Genomic DNA, 20,401 nt, shown 5'->3' with positions numbered 1-20,401 from the left:
TGACAGATTCAGGTGTGGCCTTCCAACAAGCTCACTCCTGATTTGTGAGAATTGTTGCCATAGAAATGTTCTAGTTTCACCACTTACTGAAGTTGTCTGGCTCCAAAATGCTGGTGTCTGTATTGCGAAAAAATGTCAACTGAATTGACTCGGTTTGGTTGGAGCTGCAAGTAAACAATTTCAATGGGTGTTGACACACTCACTCAGTCCAGTCCTTTTTTACAGTCAATTGTGACAGAGAGGAATATATACATAACTGTGTCAGGAACTGGTGGTGTAGGTGGGTGCCCTGGATTTTAAAAGCATTTTGGACACCGTGCTCACTACTTTTTTTTTAATGGCTAGTATGAAGTCACAATTTTCACAAATTAAAAGTCTGATAAATTTTACGACATCTATTTTTGACTCCACTGCATTCTCATGATGAAAACATTGATGTTTTATTTGAAAATTTTAAACCCTTTTTGGCAAAAATTGTTCAAACGCAATGCATTTTGGTCTATATTCGCCAATGTAGTGAGTATCGATGCACACTCGTTATTCTGGGAAATTTCTAGCACGCTCAATTTTAGAATTGTAGATTCGGACAGCACTACAAAAAGATGAACAAACTAAGTAGGGAGAAGTGAAGGAGTTCTGACATATTTAGTAGCAAAACTTTAACTTTGAATAAATAAACCTAAACATGACAGAAACCCAAAGAGCAACACAAGAAGTGACCAAACAGAAGACCTGACGACACATTTAAACATATGACACAGCTCCAAAACATGACCAAAAACTCCTCTTAAAACCAAACTAAACTGCAGAATCCTCACAAACTGTAAGGTTTCTGTAAATCAATCAATCACTCTCAATAGTCATCAGTGTGCCAGCACAGCAAGCTGCTTCCTATTCAAAACCACTGGGTTAAAAAGTGTAGAACACATCTAAAAAAAGAACATTGCTGATTTAGATTCTTGGCATCAACACTCAGGAAGCAAGTTTTATTTTAACACAAAATCAAGCCAAAATATTCTTCTAAATTAAAAAGCATCACAATATATTTTCATATTTTTTTGTCATGGTTTTGCATCGCAATAACATTTTGCGATAATGGAATGACAAAGATCAAAAGGGAAAAAGTACAGAGGCATAAAAACACAGAGTTATTATTAAAGCCCTACAAAGCTTTTAACCTTCTTTGAAAATATTGTTCAGGCTTTATGCCCTCTAATTTTTCCTTTAGTCACAGTTTGATTCTGAACCACTCTCCACAGTTCCTGCAGGCAACTGTGTCCTCCAAAAAGGGCTTTGATAAATCCACCTCAGTCCGTTTGTCCAGCATCAGCCAGAGGAAAGGAGAAAAGGAAAAAATACCACATGTTTCTTGTACTCCTTCTACTACTCTTTTTATTACATTATTCATTATTGTAGATAAATAAATATAATATACACTGGGTTAAATTGTAATTCAAAGCAGTACTTTTCAGATTGATAGTCATTTTCCTATGTTTTGAATCAATAATAATGTTTTGCTTGAATGTAGGACAAATTGAAGGATCTAATTACAGCTTTTCTGTCGGTATAGTAATACATAATCACCTCTGGTCTGCACAGCCTGAACTAAATATATTTTTACGATCAGCTTGCGGTCTCTCATGAATCGAGGTAGTGCCCTGCCTCTGTCAAAGTGATGCGGAATCAGAGAAACGGAGCGATCACAAGCCCTGAAACGACTTCTGTCACACAGCTGTTGCTTTCTGCATTTGCACGACTCGCTGCCGAGTGACATCACAGCATCCTTCATCAGTGCGGCTCCTGCCTGCTGATTCGTGCCAACTACAGCCGGCAGTACAGTGACGGCTCTGACTGAAAGGTTGTCACAGGAATATGACAAGAAGTTTGTTTCTCCTCCTGTAGCGGTGGCATATTGACTACTATTGATTCTAACACGGGCAACAGCAGGCTTCCTTACACTTTGTCAGTCAGACAAATCAAATTACCATAGGAGTCTCCTAAATCAATAGATCCGCTGTTAAAAGGCATTTCCTCAGGGGCTCAGAACGGTGGCCGATGTCCACCGCTGTATTCTTCTGGTTTTATAGCTTTTTTTAGGTATTTATTTTGCAAAAACATTTTTTTGTCCACTGAAGGGATTTTTTTATTTTTTACATTTTCTAGGAAGTTGGAGACGCTAAGACGACTGTTGATTCTACTCCTAATCCCTCACAACTGTCCGTCTGTCTAAAAATTCATGAAGATGAGGATAATGATGAGGAAGAGCTTCAAATGCTGGCAATCCTGAAAAGCGAGCAAGAGAAAGATGACAGTAAACACCTGGGCCTCAGTGCATCCCAAATCCGCCAGTGTAATGTCAGCGTCAGCCTGAGCAGTGACAGCGCTTCGACCAGAACCAGCATCTGCACGCCGGTACCACTCTTCACTTTCTAACTCTTTCTTTTCAACTTTATGCCAATACTTCCTTTTACTGTATAGTACTTACAGGGTATTTAAGTAGTATTAACATGGTACTTTTTTGGTATTTACGAGGCATTTTCTGTGTATTAGACTTGGTTTTTTACATTTTTTACGGCTGTGGTACAGCGGTAGTGCAGTCGACCTCTGATCGGAAGGTTGCAGGTTCGATTCCCACCTTGCCATGTGTCGAAGTGTCCTTGGGCAAGACTCTAAACCCCACCTTGATTCTGGAGGAAGGTTGGCGCCAGTGTTCGGCAGCAGAGCCGCCATCAGTATCACCCCAATTTATGCATGCTTAGTACTTGATTTGTACAGAACTTTGGATTTATGCGTGCATAATTCTTGATTTTACAATACATTTTGTGCATTATTACAAAATTCAAAAAGATACAAAACACAATTACAGATGCACAAATTACAATGACAACAGCTTGAAGCTAAACATACATGCATATCTTTAAAAATTGCGCACAGAAAACTACATTCACGCACAAATCTGATGTCAGACTCTTTTCACTTCTCAGAGATTCGTCTGCAAGTGATGTGTTTAAATGCTGGGTCATCAGAGTTTTCTTATCAGCCGCTTTAAACTTAGTTTGTGAGAAATATCTGTTGAAACTTGACATTTAACCACTTTCTTAATCAGGTATGACCAATAATTGTTATATAAAAGCGTTTTTAAAACACTCTTCCCTTTTAAAAATAGAAATATTTTCCAGGACTGATCGCTCCCTCCCTCCCTTGACAGCGCATCTGAGAATACACACTTATAAATCCTAATTTATGCACAAATCAAACACAAATTAAGTGAGTCTATAAATGTGTGTGAATGGGTGAAAGGGACCGTGACTGTTGGGCGCGTTGGGCCTCTGAGGAAGGTAGAAAAACGTACACAAGTATACACCATTTAGCACCTACTGGGAATTTACTTGTGTTAATGTGTCTTTTGTGGTACTTGCCACAGGTAGGAAAAGGGTAAGTACACAGGAAGTACCTTGAATTTAAGCTCAAGTGAGTTAAGAAGTAAATTCAAGATACTTTATGGCCTCGTTTCCACTGAGCGGTACAGAACAGAACGGTCCAGTCTGGTATTCTCAGCGTTTCCATTAAAAAATGGACCCATTAAGCGAGACTGAATCGTACCATTTTTGGGCCCCTGTTGGTTGTAGGTCCATAGAAAAATGGAACTGAACGATTAGCAAAGAGCTACTGTTTAAACACGTCGATTGGCGGAAGGTCATAGGTCATTACGACAAAACTAAGCGCCAAGAAAGCTGCTGTATTCCTTTTCGTCGCCTGCAATCTTCTTTCAAACAACATTAAATCCTTTGTATATATGATGTACCAAAAGCAAAGAGCTCCTGGATGATCTCCATGGTGGCTGTCAGCTTCGCCCTACAGCGCTCACCTGAATTACCTGGACCAACCATTGCCTTCAGTGACAACAAGACTTATTTGTACTTACCCTGATCTCACCTGTGGTAAGTACCACAAACGACACACGTAAATACCCATTATGTACTGCATGAATACCCAGTCGGTAAGTACTGTACTGTTAAAGAAAGCATCACCAACTTTTTCTGATAAAATCGTTATTAAATTTTCCTTTTTCCACCTTTTTTTTCCAAGTTGTTTCAATATTTGATCCTGTTTGACCTTCACTACTGCTATTATCCATTTCAAGTCCCAACGTGCACTACCATGAAGTACTTAAGCACTTCTTTCTCTAGACCAGTCTCTGCATTCTACAAGATTGAAAAGACTGAAATACATTTATTGTCGTTTCCCAGCTTTTAAAGGTACACCAGCATAATATCTCCAGCTCCCACAGTGACTAAAAATTATTTAGGTCATTTGAAATTATCCCCAGAAGTCGTTATGGAATTCAAAGATGGTGCAGTTTGCTCTTGGCTATTGAAGTCCATTATAGCATATTCCATTAGCATATACGCGGTTATGAAGACAGAACACTGCCGGCTTCACCATGGGATCCCCAATGAATATAGTCATCAGAAATCCTTGAGCTGCTGTGTTGTTACATTTTTGTTTATGCAGGTATCCTCTCACATTCGGAGCAGTTGTTGTACTGCGGGGAGTATCATCTTGTTCCTCTTTCTGACACATTGATGAGGTTGCCGATAAAAACACAAATGTTTGAGCCTAATCGCAGATGCAGTTTTTTATCGAGTTCATGGAGAGATTCACAAACAGTGTTAAAAAACTCTAACAATGCAGCGTATGGCAACAGCACCACCAACAGTATTTAGTAGAATGAGGGCCAGAAACAGGAACATTTATTTATTATAAATGTAGATTTTGAGACCATATAAACGGTAACCCTTTTCTTTTGAGCACAGATGGAAAAAGAGATAAATATGAGACCTGAATGAAGACTAGTGGTTCTCTGGGCCTGGGACTCATTGGAAAAGACAAGCCATTTCTTGCCAGTGACTGGTGTGACTTGAATGTTCCCCGCTGCTGTCAGTCATGCTTTTGTTGCTGTTTTCCCTGCTTCAGCAGCCACTGTAACGGCCCAGACAGAACTTGAGCCCCAGGTGATTGTGTGCTGTGCTTTCATTACTTGGCTGAATGCAGAAGAGTCAACTTGTACAGTAGATTGAGCAGTTTGGGTGAAATTAGATTTCCAACATGTCTGCATTAAGGTCCCCAAAACTTGAAACGAATTCTTTGTTTAGGAAGAATCGGACATTTACAGATAAGAAGTGAAATCGGACAAAGAAAAAGAAGAGAGGAAAAAAAAAAAAAAAAAATAATGAAACTCCAGCCGCTGATGTTTTAGTGCCGAACAGAAATGAAGGCTTTTCTCTCCTGACACAGAAAGTGTTTTCTTCCTGACAGTTGTGCCGCGCTCCAGTTGAGGTGTTGAATCATTAGGGCATGTGTCCACATAGATTTTTTTTTGTTCTGGCAGAGAGGCACGTGAAGGGCCCTTCATCCCAGCGTCTCATCAAACGAGTGCTCCCACACACTCCACTGTTGACTAAATAGCTCACGACAAGCTATGATGATAGAAGCAAAAAAAAAAAAAAAAATCCCCAGCAACATACATTCTCTAGATGATTGTATTTTATGTGCATACAGTATGTATTGATCATTTTAGCCTACATTATAGATGGATAAACCAGGTGTGTCTGGAGTGGATATAAATTTGGGATCCATAAAATATACATTTACTGCATGACAGTTTCTTTTGTTCACTAACATCTTCATACATTCTCATTTTATTGTAATCAGCTACACGCTCATACCATTAGTATAGGATATAGTAGTATTTATCTCATCTTTATGTCCTCATTTTTTACTTTTATGTTGCTTCTTTTTTAAATAAAATGCAAAACGGCACTAAATATAACCACAAAAAAAAAAAATGCAAATGACGCTGCTTTATTAAGATGCCTTATTTGTCAAGGTTGTCATCCTTCCACTTTCTGTACACACTTTTTCTTGTTAGTGGGTGTTACGGGCTGGACCCGTTCCCAGAAAAGCACACCCTGGACAGGTTGCCAGTCTATCACAAGGCCAGCACAGCAAACAGACAAACAAACACGGCTAATTAGCCAAACATGCTTGGCTTTGAATTACTTTTCATGATCCATTCCAAAAACAGAGAAAAAAATGGAGAAAACTCCCTGATGCATGTGCGTCCATACAGATCGTCCTCATTGTGATGTTACAATAATGCACATGAATATGAACAAAAGGTTAAAGGTCGTGTCACGGCACACCCAAGACTTCTTCTTTCCACTTTAATCTAAAATTGAATGAATAAACAAAAACGTATTTATTATATGATTGTGTAAGAGAATATGTAGATTATCTTTTCATGTTATCATGGTTGTCAGGGGACTCATAATCCTTAAAGATCGTCTTTTGATCTACTTTAAAAAGTGTTCTTTTAATTATGATTTTGCTGTTTTAGACTAAATCAAAAACCTGTATTGTTTTCTAGGAAATAGTTTCTGCAGAGCGGCAGAATTCATCAGAAATCCAAATATGAGTTGTAGGTGGGACTGTTGGCAAGTAGCAACCCCGCCCCTCTTCCCTTCCCCATTGCTGAGTTTGTAGCTCGCTGGCGTATTTTTTATGTCACAAATAAATGTTTTGGGTTTTTTTACAGCATTTCTTCATCTGCTCCTGATTTACAATGATTTGAATAAAGAAATACTCATAAATGCAATTTATAAGCTTAATTTTCTTAGTATTTGCCAGAGGTGTCAAATTACATTTATAAAACGTTAAAACTGTAACTTTTTAACATAACTATGAATAGTAAAAAGGCAGAATATTATTCCAGAATAAATTGACTTAAACCTTAAGTAACTTTTAATATTTTATTCTCTGTAAAAATATATATATTTTTAATCAAAATGATACAAGTCAGAAATAAGCACAAGATAACATCGATCCATTAATAACAATCAAATAAAATGATCCGGAGGGCTGGATAGAATTACCCAGCAGGCCTTGACTTTAACACATGATAAATGTCCTCCGTCATGAAAAAAAATGTCACAAGAACATGTTAAAAACACTAAAACACAAATTTCTATCAGAGTCGGTCTTTAAATACAATTGTCATTCCTTTGTTCTTCTATAATTAAATAAAATACACTCAGTAAAAATGAGAGGTGTGTATCTTTCCCGGTCACACGATTCGATACGAGTCGTGATACATGGTCCACAAATCAATACTGCTGTTACTCTCACTGCCTGATCGATTTTTAGATATTTTTTACATCCCTACTAAAAAGTGAAGTTTATGCATAAAACAAGTGACATGTGAGCACTTTAAAGCTTATTTATGAAAAATACATGTTCCAGATTTCTACTTAAATTAACCACAAAGCCAGATTTGTTTGAGAATTAGAGAGATGTGTAGAATTAAGTGAGGAAATTCATCAATACCTGCTAACTATATTAGAATGCTGCTAAAAGCAGGAATGGTGGACATTGAGAACATTCTGATCACAGCGTCCATTGACACGGCATGCAGGATTGGGAAAGGTATCCAGTTCAAGGGAAAACATGTAGAAAGGAGAGCCTGTAAAACAGAGTGCAGGGTGTTTGGGGAATTACACCAGCTAGAAAGGACAAGCAATCAAAATGTCAGCTCCAAGAGAGGAACTTTGGGCCCTCACTTTTTGAGAGAAGCCGATCAGCAAATGGTGTGCCAGGCAGGCCATCAGATTGACTACCGGGCTTTAGGCAGCTGAAGTTGCTGTACTGAACCTCCAAACTGCATTTTGCTGTCAGGCCAAGAAGTGATGTTAGTTCAAAATAAATGATGTTCTTCCTTTAGCAGCAAATCTACCTCTCATTCTTTTAGGCCTAAGCTCTCTCTTTGGAGCAGCAGTTCATGAAAATTTAAGAGTGAGGTACTTGGGTTTTATGTTATTTTAGAATGGAAAAAAACTGTTTCTATTCCCTTAGCTTCTAGATTTTCTTTGTATTCCTTCTAGTAACTCATCATCATCACCATCATCATCGTCGGTCCATTTTACCTCCAGAACTCCACAGGGTGCCTGTTTCACAATCTTCCTACTGAATTGATTATAGAGGGTAGATTCACAGTACGTGTCTGTCTGTCTGTCTAAACTGGAAGATACTGCATGAATCCAAATTTTACAATTTTATTTTATGCATTTGTTTTGATCCATTTAACTTTTAATGTTCAGCTGCTTATTTGCATATGTCTGTAACTTTTAAATGGAATCCTTCTTAGTCATTTTTGGAAGCATCTTTGCTAGCTAACAAGAGCTAGTCGTGATTTCTGTGGTCATTTTTAAAGTTAGGGTTAAACATGTACTGAATAGAACCATGGAAGGAAACACAGTAGGTTCTGCTTTGAGGCTAACCGCTACAATTCATTTTTGTAATAAAACTATCAGGAGGGAAGCACACACATTATGTTCAGACTACGGTCACAAATATCTCTGGATTTTATGTCATATTTATATTTTTTACCCCACACATATTCTGCATAAAACAACAACAAGGGGCACAGATTCTGACTTCTATTCGCAGTAGAAGCAGCATCTACTTACTTATTGTCCACTGTTAAAGGCTTCTATGACAAAGTCACTTTTTTTACAGTAAATAATGTTTTTTTTATCCTGAATTAGCCAAACAAAAGTCGTTTTTTCAGACATTCCCCCCAAAAGCTGTAGTTGTATGTAGAATATTCAATTTTATTTATTTTATATAGCCCAATATCACAAAAGAATTGCTTCATTGGGCTTCACAGAAGCAGAAGGTCAGTCATAGAATATAAAACTAAACAGTCTAAATAAAACTGGTTATACCTGCCCTTAGACCCTCCTTCCTGGTAAGGAAAAACTCCTAAAAAAATGATTCAGGAGAAAACAAAGAAACCTCAGGGATTCCCGCATGAAAGAGGGATCCTCTCCCAGGACAAACAGGTGATTTACCAGCACTATTAAATAGAAATTAGTTAATTAGTTAATTATTTTGAACAGAGTTCATCCAGATAGGACTGGGGGACCACGTCTCTGGCTCGAAGATGAGCCAGAGGCATGGTCCACGGCCAAGAACAGGAGCACAGGCTTTAGGAATCTGAAATGCCTCCCGCTCCCCCCGGTGTCGAGTAGAAAAGAGGAACAACATGTGAATCACACTGCACCAAACAGAAGCACAGAGAGCTAGTAATAAAGAGGAGAGGTGAAATAAATGAGAATACAGAACAGTGTGTATGTGGGGGTAAAAAATGCAAATATCACAATAAACTCCCAAAAGCTGGCTTCCACTGACTTGTGGCTGCCCAGCCGACCCAGGTTTTTGTCACTGGAAAACCACCAAGCAACCTCAAAGTGTGCCGGGTGGCCACTACTGTCACCAACAGGCAGACAGTTAGTTCCACATGCAGCAGGTTTATTAACAGAGCTAAAAGTCCACAGACTAAGCAGGGTCAGACAGGCAGAGGTCATACACGGGCATGAGATCATCCGAGGCGAGAGAGAAGAGGAGTCAGAGTCAGAGTCCAGGTGAGGGGCGAGGGGCGAGGCGGCAGGCGGCAGGCGGCAGGCGGCAGGGTCAGAGGCAGAGGCAGAGGCAGAGGCAGAGGCAGAGGCAGAGGCAGAGGCAGAAGGTCAGGTCCAGGAATAAACGCTCGGAGATGCAGGGAGGGTGGCACAAACAAAACTTCGCAGAGAGTGACAGTGTGGAGCCAGACTATAAACTGAGGAGGTGATGAGATGATGGGAAACAGCTGACGATGATGAGTTCAGGTGAGGGCAGGTGGTGAGCTCAAAACTCTGGTGAGCGCTCCCTCTGGTGGCTAGAGATGGTAGCAGCAGGTTGCTCCATGACAACTACTCAATGTCAACTTTTAGAGAAAAAAACGTCTGGTCGCTGTTAATTTTTAACTTTTTCTTAAAACCCTTGCGGCTACCATGCGGTATATAAATATGCAACTTTTGTCCCGCAATGAATTCAATTCAGTTTTATTTATAAAGCCCAGTAACACAAAAACAATTGTCTCATTGGGATTCATGCTGGTAATACATATTATAAATGCTGCTGTATGGCCACCTGGCTAAAACTTTTGGCATTTTAGGGTATGTGACCGTCGTCTCAGGGGAAGCATGTTTTTGTACAATTTAGCTCATCATCCAGGAAAATCAGACTGATCTCAAATTCTCAACTGCAATTACAGCTGTAATTTCTGTGCACACATTTAATATCTCCAGCTTTTTAATAATTATACCAGATACGTGTCAATAAAAGTACATGCAGGCTTTTTGAAAGAATGCTATGACATAAAACTTCCCCCAAAAATCTCCATTACACTATGGATCAGCTTTTTCCTTTTAATGTGTGTGTGTGAGAGTTGTGGGTCTGTTCTCAAATGAAGACAGTCCTGGAGAGTGCTACTTTGACACTAAAGTAAACAAGTAAAAACCTCTCAGGGCCCATTGCACTTTGCTTACGGTTCTGGCGCTGCAGTGAAAGATACCATCACCTACCTGCTTCAAAGAGCCCTCTCTCATCTGGACACGGCAGGCAGCACCTGTGAGGATCACGTTTGTTTGATTCCAACAGATCCTGCTATATGAGAAGCTCCACAAAACACAGATGGAGGTTTCTACAACCTCTGGGGTTGTTGACTGACAGACCAGAGATCGTGAGGCTGAAGTGTCTGCGAGTGTGCACAGCAGAACCTCAGGGGGACTGCGCCCTTTGGGTTTCTGTTGCACCACAGAGCTTTAGCAAAACTTTGAAATTTGTCACCTGCAAACATCTTTAATAAATGTACATGACATGAACTGAATGCACAGAACGAAAAACCAGCACTATATCGTAAATGTTAAAAGACAAAGAGGTGAAAATAAAGTAGTTTCGAAAGGTGTTTGTAGCCAGATACTGCAGGGATTTTAGCGTGATTCTCGGACTTATTTCCGTACGTTTTTGACACATAAAAACTCACTCACGCTTTTAGCGATTTCAGTAATCTCGGTATCAAAACATTTAGCTCGTTTAGAACATTGCTGCCTGTACTTTTGGTTTCTAAAATATGTCCCATAGGACAAACAGGAGAAATTGCTCAAATCTTTCAAAAACTTTGTGCACCTTGAAACTTGTGAACTTCAGCTAGATACAACATTCAAACTTTAAAATGTTCAGCAATTACTACTGGGTTTTTAGGGTAATTTGGAATTTAACTTTTAAGTTAGCAACATGTTTTTGGCTAATTTAGATATTTTTCCAGTTTTTTTTTTTTGTTTTGTTTTGTTTTGTGGCTTATCTGGAGTTTAGCTAATATTTTAGCTTTATGCTAGCTGTTTTGTCCAAATTAGACTTTTTTAAGTTCTTTTATGTTTTTAAATTCTAATCTGGAGTTTAACTAATATTTTAGCTTTATGCTAGCTGTTTTGTCTAAATTAGACTTTTTTTAGTTCTTTTATGTTTTTTAAATTCTAAACTGGAGTTTAGCTAATATTTTAGCTTTATGCTAACTGTTTTGTCAATATTAGACTTTTTAAAATTTCTATAGGTAAATTTGGAGTAGCTAATATTTTAGCCATATGCTGTGTATTTTAGCTAAATTAGAAATGTTTCCATTTTTTGGCTTATTTGGCATTTAGCTGATGTCTTGACAAGCTTTCAGTTTCAGCCCTTTCAGCTATCAGCGTTAGCATTTTTAGCTATCAGTTTCAGCTATCAGCTCTGGCATCTTCAGTGGGTTCATCCCTCTTACAGCATTCACACCGGCATTATCACATGTAACGGGACATATCTAGTTTGAATTATATTTGGAGAAGGTTTTGAAATTCTGGAGCTGATGTTCGGGGGGTTGAATGTGATGCTGAAAGTACTGCACAACATTAACACTTACACTGTGGACTTCCACTCCTGACAGGTGAGACTGGTTACCATAGAAACGGGGATTCAGACTGACTCGGACCGCTTACTGACCTTGTCTGGCTCCAAATGTCCTTTTTGTGAAAAAATGGTGACTGACTTGACTTTGTTTGGTTGGAGCTGGAAGTTAGTCATTTTCTATAAGTGATGTCACACTCACTCAATCCAGTTCTCCTATACAGTCAAAGGTTGCGACAAAAACTGCACCACTGTTTGCTTCTGGACATGATTTTTACTGAGAGAGCTGCATTCCAAAAGAAATCCTTCCAGCAACTTGTTAAATGTTAGTAACTGGCAAAGTTTGAAAGAGAAAAAAAATCAAAAACCTGAGGGAACAAATTATCAGAAGAAAATATAAAACAAGGAAAAAAGAAACAGCTCGAACAAAACTAAACGATCTTGTGAACCATAAACAAAACTTTCAGAGAGAAATCCTTAAAAGGGTCACGGTATAAAAAGGCTCAGATTTGACCTCTGATTTCAGACCCACAACAACATTTCAGACGACGCATGAAAAGCTGTTTAACAGTCTCACTACAGTTCTCAGAAAAAACATTGTTTCAATGTTTCCATGCAGACCTCTGAATTGGTTTGACCTGGACTTTATAGATAAATGTATTGAAACATCACAATTCATCCCTTCTATACGAGGGTCTTTCTTAGCTTGTCCTGACTGTAGGACAGCATGGAGCGCTGCCACAGAACATCATTTGAAGATCCACTATAAGCCACAGATGGGCTTTTTCCAGATGAAGTGGGATTTCCACATCTTTAATGATCACATGAAAAGAGGTCAGAGACTTAAAACGGCTTGTAATATTTGAGAGTAAGGGTTTGTGTGCTATGGATTAAGTTTTAGTTTTAAGCTTTAAAAGCACTTTCTTTATAAACAGTTTAATAAAATGTCTTTTAAAAAAAATATTTTAGCAAAGTACCATAATTTGATATTTATTGAAGATGTATTTGGAGACTAAAGTTAAAAATCCACTTTGATTAAAAGTGTGTTTTTTTTAACATGTTCTTGTGGTATTTTTGTAAAAATTGAGTACAATTAAAGAAAATTCATCTTAAAATTGTGTTTCTGACTGTATCTGTTTTTAATTGTTGTAAATCAGGAGCAGCAGTTTGATAAAGAGCTTATTTATGACAGAAGCTCCTCAAGCTCCTTGCTCTGCTCCACATTGGCGAAGGGAAGGGGGGTGGGGTTGCTCTGCAATAGCTAGAAGATAAAAAAAATATTTTAATTTTTTTTTACTAAACAACAGGATCAGGGTTAAAAGACGACTGGGAATGCTTTTACAATAGCTAAAAAGATGATGGAAGTGGGTTTTTTAAAGGTTCTAGCGCTATGACGAGGAATAAAGCGTAAAAATATATATATTTACAGATGAGGTACACACTTAACGCTGTTTTTGCTTTTAAAAAAATACATTTGAAATAGTTCATGTTTTATTATGAATATTATTGATAGATTGAGCACCTGTAGTCTCTTTTAATAAATTTGGATTGAAGTCAATTTGAGGTGTAGCGTCAACACTTTAATTAAACAAAATGTGTCATCCTCCAGAAACATTTAACACTAGATAATAAGAATGTTTACTCTAAAATTGTTCAAATATGTTCTCTGTTTATGGAAGATTTTCTTGTGTCGCTGCAGTGTCTTTAGATGCATCACCTTCACTGTCTCCTCATAAATTCTTTTCTACGTTTAATGTAATCCAGTGGCCTTGTTTTTGTTTTGTGAGATCTAACTGCTGTTGATTTATTGCCTTTGACTTGATAAAATACAAAAAAAAAAAAGAAAGAAAATGCCGTGTCTATTTTTGGGAAGATTCATTACGATTTTCAAAGTCACATGGGGTAAGTCAAAGTCTGACGTTGTAAACACGATAGATCTTTTGACCTCTGCTTCTTTGATCAAATATTTGATTTTGTAATAAAATAATCTAATAAATGACTAAAAAGGTTTTAAACTTAACCTGTTTTTCCCCTTCTAGCCAATGAACCAGGGGCACCACTATCAGAGGGAGATGAACCCCCTTCTGCAGTCAAATCCCAGGTAAAACGCATCATGAGTTATGAGGTCTGACATTTAGAACAAAAAAAATATTTTTTAAAAATATATTTCATGTTTTACTGTGTTTTCTCAATCTGATTTTTAAAATAACTTCTTTAGATTCAAGACTTTTTACTAATTATGCTCTTTTTTTTTAGATAAACAGAAAACTATTATAGCAAATTTGACTTAAGTCCCACTCTGATCAACCTTTGATTAAGTGTTTAAAGTTAGAAGTTTTCTTTATTTTGGTAGATTGTATAAATTTAGCATTTCACAATCTCTAAGTAATAATCAGCATCAACCAAAAATGAATGGACTGAAGCATCATGTTTATCGTAAAAGATACAACTTACACAGAAACAAAACTTAACGTTAAGTTGACAAAAATGGTAAATTTTAACCAAATCCATATTCATATATACACATATATCTAATACATATATATTACAGATACATATAAATACAGTACAGACATATTTACTAATGAAACATTACATTTCACTGATATTGACCTTTATATGTAACCTTAATTTTTAAAGAGTATTAACTAATTTAAGATCGTATCCAAAGAATTCCAAAGTTTTGTTTCAAAAACAGAAGGACACTTTTATATTTATTCATGCTCTGTATGATTCAAACATTAAATTACCTGTTTATTTTTTCTTTTATAAAATGACTACATTCTCAGAGGCAAACTATTTTTAAAGGCACAACAAGAAATTTCCAACATTCTTACATATTCAATAGCTATAAACTTTAATGTATTTAATTATTTTAAACAGCCCATTTGTGGATTCACGAAAACCAACTTTATTTATGACTTGGATTTATCTTTTTTTTTAAGTTTCTTTACTGGATCAATATTTAATTATGATTATGCCAATTTTCTCCAAAATCAAAAAACTTATTTCGTTTTCTTAGATATAGTTTCTACAGAGCGGGAATAGCTCATTAAAAATTCACTTCTGATTTGTGGGTGGGGCCATTGGCGCTGAGTAACCCCGCCCCCATTCCCTTCCCCGCCGCTGAAAGTTTAGATCAGAGAGCTTATTTTTTTATACGTCACAAATAAACTCCTAATTAATATTAATATTTTCTTTGCAACATAAAATCTTTTATCTGCGTGAAGCAACCCCGCCCCCCTTTTCCGTCTTCCATATATAACACTTTCTCCTGCTAGCTTACAGCCCCTTGCATCCCCAACCTGACATTACTAGTGCAACAAAAATGGTGAAAAATATTGTAGCTATCCAGCCGTACAGTTTTGATCCAGATTCCAGCTCAGACGAGGAAAACAAAGACGTTCATGGATCTATTCGTCTACAAGTCAATGCATCAGAATGGAGTGGAGCCGGAGACTTAGTGTCTGCAGATTGTAACTTCTACATGACATCTACAAACTTTTTCAAACATTTTCTCAGAAATACAAAACTAAGCTTAAATTTCTTAATATATGTCCTCCATCATCAGAAAAATGTCACAAGAACATTTAAGAAACACCAAAAACATGATTTTCATCGGAGTGGGTCTTAAGGAACGATCAGTCACATGGCTAGCACTGACTGCATTATTTAAGCTAAATGTCAACCGTCAGATAGTTACGACTGAAGCTTATTTCACCCTCAGATGAGGAGAAATGATCTGGCAGTTCCATTCTGTTTCCCGTTTTGTCCTTAACTCCAGTTTTCATTTTCACTCTCTGTTATTTTATTATTATAACTTCACACTTTTTGACTTAAAATTGCAAAATAAAGTTTTGATAATGCTTATTACTCTGCGGAAAGTCAAGAAGAAACGTCAGGCTGCGTTTTCCAAAATCAAGAAAGCATTCATTCTGATTTCCAGCACATCAGGAACTTTAATAGTTTATTATGTGAAACAGCCACAAGCCATGTTCTTTCATATCTCATTTATCTGCAAGTTAAGCTGAAATGAACTTCTCTACAAATGAAGACAGGCTTCTAAAGCTGAAAAAAATAGAACAGTTTCTAAAGCTTCAGCCATTATTAATGTATAGCAGGAGCAGATTGGAACAGAATACCAGAAAAACAAAGACGGTTATTTATAAAAGACCTAAGATTGTTGAGAAATAAATGGAAATCTTGCACATTCAAGTAGAATAAAGTTTGTTTTTGTCAAGATTACAGGCTCTGCTGGATAACCTTAGTGTTTGTCAAATGCTTCTTTGAGAGAAGCAGCACAAAGAGTCAAGCAGATTATAAAACAGGACCATAAACTCGCTTTATTCCTCAAACACTTTCACCAAAATAAATAATAAAAGGACAATGAGAAGTAATATATTTAAAAAAGTCTTTTTAAATCCATGTGTGATGTTGCATATCCCTCCAGCCTCTGTGCTGTGGCGGTATTCGAGTGGATCCCGTCGTCCTTGGAGGGTTTTTGAAGACATCGCCTCACATCTCGCCAACACACACAAACACATTTCAGTGTTTGTCCACCTCCTTGTGGGTGTACACAACCATGTAGCGGGTTACAAAGAAAGACAAAGGGATTGCATCACACTTCTGCCACTCAAATGGTGCAGCCCCCGCCTCCTCAACATGTGATTTATTGATGAGAAGCAAGGCCCCCCCGCTGAGAACATGTGTCAACTCCCATGTGTGTAAATAACAAAACTAAATCTCATCATCAGTAATGATGGATCTGTGCTTTCAGGTCTGTTTGACTAACATATGTGGAAGTCTTTGGTCTAATGAAATCCATCCTGACCACACTGCAGTTTTTAAATAAGAAAGCCCTAATTTACATATAAAATAACTCGACAGGATTTGTGTATATCCTCCTTTATAGTGTGTTGGATCATAGTCTTTTTTTTTTTTTCCGTCTTGGCACCGCTGCAAGGTTTTCACACCATCAGGAACTCCAGCTTCCTTGACGACTAAAATGCTCCCATTGCTGAGCTTAATGTTGCCATGGCTTTTCAAGTGTTTTCACGTGTGAGGTCTTTTCTCCCGCAGCTTACGGTAAGAATCCAGCATTTTGACATGTGTGCGGTAATTGTGTCTGACTGAATGTGAACCTGCAAATAAGACTGTCAAAGAGACTGACTGGATCATAAAAAACACAATTGTTTTCACGGAGAACGTGGCGTGAACCTCGCTGTAGGCTGCCATGGTGTAAGACAGACTGAACTGATACTTTTGATGAGCGAAATTTGAAAAATTCATCTAGAAAAATGGACAGAAAATGTGGTGTGTTTGGTCTTGTCTGAATGTAAATTAAATCTTTTTGGCGTTGTATGGCCCGCAGGTCATACCTGCCCTCCCCGCCCCCTTTTGACCCACCCTCACTGGCTGACTGGCTGCTTGATTACCCTCACTCTCCCTTTCTGCCCCTACCACCCATGTCAGACCTCCATCTGACTCATAAAAGCAAACACTTTTTTCAAAATGGCAGCTTTTCCGTTGGGTTTATCTCCATAGCAACCTGTTTATATTTTGGTCATGTGGGGGTGACGAACAGGTCTCTTCAAAGGGTAACCAAACACTAAATCATTTTTTTGTCTGTTGACCTCTAAAAAATGTGCTTTCAAAGTGCTATATGTTGGTCCTTGCCACATTTTTGACAATTAAAAAAATGTATAGTTTAAAACTGTCTGTGTGCTGCCCCCTTATAGGTTGAAACGAGGTACTACGAGTGAATTTTGTGATTGGTCAAGTAGTGTAGGTCCCATGTCATTTCAGAAGTTCCACGTCTTCATGCTCTGCAGCTCCAGTATAAAAGCCCCGCCCATATTTGATTCTCTTACAGTCGGTCACTATCGTGTTAGCTTTAGCATGGTTCGTAGGTGTATTACTATCTTCGGCTGTCAAAAATCTACCGTCTTGCACAACTTTCCAGTAGACTTGGAAGTTAGGGAACAGTGGTTTAATACAGTTGGCATTGAATCCAGCAAAGTCGGTCCTGATGATGGGATTTGCAATAAAGATTTCACTCGGGATTGTTAGCTTAATATGTTAGCCTATATTAGCTGTGATGCTAGCAGCATTTTACCACTCTCAGACACCGGTCTCCTTCGGTCCTGCAAACCCTTGTGTTGTGCCAAGATATGGATTCCCTGCTAGAATTTGTATCCCTTGTCGCTGGCGTCATTGATTTGTTATGTAACACTCATACTGCAGCCCCACCGTCTGGCGTTAAATATAGAGAAAAATCCTCAATCTCCACAGAAAGTTCTGTATTATACCACTATATACAGATCACACTATATCACAATATACAGTCAATGAGTGAAACTGGCATCACTTTTCTTTGTACCACTTTCCATTATTAAAGATGCAGAGTAGGCTCCCTTAGCCCCGCCCTCTTTTTTATTTTTTCATTTTTCAAATCTGGGCTGAGAGTGGAGTCAGCCTCCAACTGTCCTGTTGTGCTGCCTTTTCTTTTTAAAATTCTCTGCAAAAGTACATTTTTGGATTTCCTTGGCAATGCTAGTTTTGTTAACCACGCCCACATTCCTAATATCAAATGTTAATGTATACAAGACCAGGATTGGGTGACCCCTCCCCCTTGGCGTTCAAAAACAGGAAGTAATTACTGATCTCAAGTAGCCAAAGTCCCATAGTCTTCTAATGAAAAATAAATAGCTTTTACTCAGTTATTATATTTTTCAGAATAACCATTGCTGCTACATCTTTTAAATATGTTCTTGCTATTCCTAGATTGTTTTTCCTTGATATTTTTTTCAGTAGCGTAAAATTTCTAAACTGGCCAATCAGATGCCTCAGTAAAAGTAGGTAGCATTTGATTGACAGATTCTTCTGAGTCCGCTTTCAGTGGAAAGGGTGTGGCCGTTTAACATGCTGACTCCTAATCTGAGACAGTGGTTGTCATAGAAACATAGACGCAAATTGACACGGACCAATCAGGGTTTACTGAGGACGTCTAGTTCTAACATTGGTTAAAAACAGTGAGTGAAATGACTTCCTTTGGTTGGAACCAGAAGCAAGTCATTTTCTGTGGGTGACATCGCACTCAGTCCAGTTCTCTTATACAGTCAATGGTCATATTATTTTGTTCAGCTTGAACCAACAACTTCTGTATAAAATGTTCACAATTTTCCAGTGAAAAATGTGCAATCAACAGTAGAACGCCACTTTTGACCCCAATTTAGTAGCTTCCCAATGATCCAGTTCAGTTTAGAGGGGATACATTGAATGTTTACAGTACTAAAGGTGATTTTCTTTGTTTGTTTTAGCCAAGATGGCAGCCTCTTCCTCAGGTCAAAGGTCAGCAACACTTTGGTTGTAGTTGTAGACTTTAACTGGTGGCATGTGTGGGAATTTTTGTGAAGATCGATCCAACATACTTTTTTTTTGTTGAGGAAAAACGTGAAAATGAATTTCAAAAACTTCTCTTGGATTTCCCCGACACCCTTCTAACCACATTTGTGCTGTTTTGGTTTGTTAGTGGACTTTTTTTAAGCCCCTAAAGAGAGTTGTGCTGGTCATAAATGTCCTTTTGACAAAGCTGCACTTACCATATGTCAGTCAAATATCAGTTTTAGAATCAGAAATTCTTGTCCTTGAAAATTGCTTCAATTAACTTTTTGACAGTGTTCTTGTCTATCAAAAAGTCAGACGGCTGCAGGAGTGAGGTAAAAGTAAAAGCCTCGGTGGAGATAATTCACAGTCTCCTTTGTGGTCCCTGTCCAAAAAGTGTAAAAAAAAAAAAAAAAGAAAAGTTAAATCAGATTAAAGAAAGAATCCTCCTGTGTTAATGGTGTCACTCTCATCTGTTCACACCCCCGTTTTGGTTTTGATTATTTATTCAGAGCTCTGCCATCTCACCCCTCCTCCACAAATAAAGCAATCCGTTTATCAAACGGGGGCTTCTAGCTTTTCAAGTTGTCATGATTTCAATGATCGTGATGAGGAGATTTTAATGATACCTAATTAAAATGTTGTGAATCCAAGAGGAAAGCTGCCGCTCTGGAGAAAAACAAAAACATTTTGAAATATTTCAGTGGGGTTGAGAGTACGACGTCCCCACCAGGATGTTGTGAAGAGGAGCCGCATACAAATCACGCTGAGTTTCCCCGCGTGGTGAAAACACTGTTTAGAGAAAAAGAGCCATCAATCATTGCTCTTCTTAATGGTAAGACAAACCAACCAGAGGCAAACATTCAAATCTTCATCTTGATATTGTGTCTAAAAGTACGCTTTGATTTCTCATTAAGCTTGCTTTGATTTACTCTTATCCAGAGGCGAAATATTTAAATGGGTGGTTGCACAAATGATGTATAGCCAAGGACAAATGCTGCCAAACACAAAAGAGTCATGTATTTCTTCCAGGATAAATATATTTATGAAAGTTTGATGGTATTTCAGTAACACTGCTCTCAAAGAGAAATGTTTCCATTGACTGGAAAGTGACAGTTGAATATGCTGCATACATCACAGACACAGAGGATACAGTCATTTGGAGAAAAATGGAGTCTCACAGAAAGCGGCGAGGTCAAGC

General features: G+C 37.9%; 1 protein-coding gene across 11 annotated transcripts in view; it reads left to right on the top strand.

Annotated features, from left to right (window-relative positions):
• cfap20dc (CFAP20 domain containing) overlaps window positions 1-20,401 on the top strand; it is a 51,025-nt gene that overhangs the window by 28,931 nt on the left and 1,693 nt on the right. For 7 of the 11 annotated variants that reach the window (XM_024269660.2, XM_024269656.2, XM_024269662.2 and 4 more), the window contains 2 exons: window positions 2,164-2,412; window positions 13,857-13,918. In XM_024269660.2, the coding sequence (XP_024125428.1) occupies window positions 2,164-2,412; window positions 13,857-13,918 (311 nt within the window). Of the gene's footprint in view, window positions 1-2,163; window positions 2,413-7,940; window positions 8,062-13,855; window positions 13,919-16,780; window positions 16,903-20,401 lie in introns of those variants that run through there. The other 4 variants (XR_002918977.2, XM_024269657.2, XM_024269664.2 and 1 more) reach the window with 4 other exon arrangements.

This window comes from Oryzias melastigma, linkage group LG5 (genome assembly GCF_002922805.2).
Source record: "Oryzias melastigma strain HK-1 linkage group LG5, ASM292280v2, whole genome shotgun sequence".
Classification (NCBI taxonomy): Eukaryota; Metazoa; Chordata; class Actinopteri; order Beloniformes; family Adrianichthyidae; genus Oryzias; species Oryzias melastigma.
The sequence above is the reverse complement of the archived record's forward strand: the minus strand, read 5'-3'. Positions and strand labels throughout refer to the sequence as shown.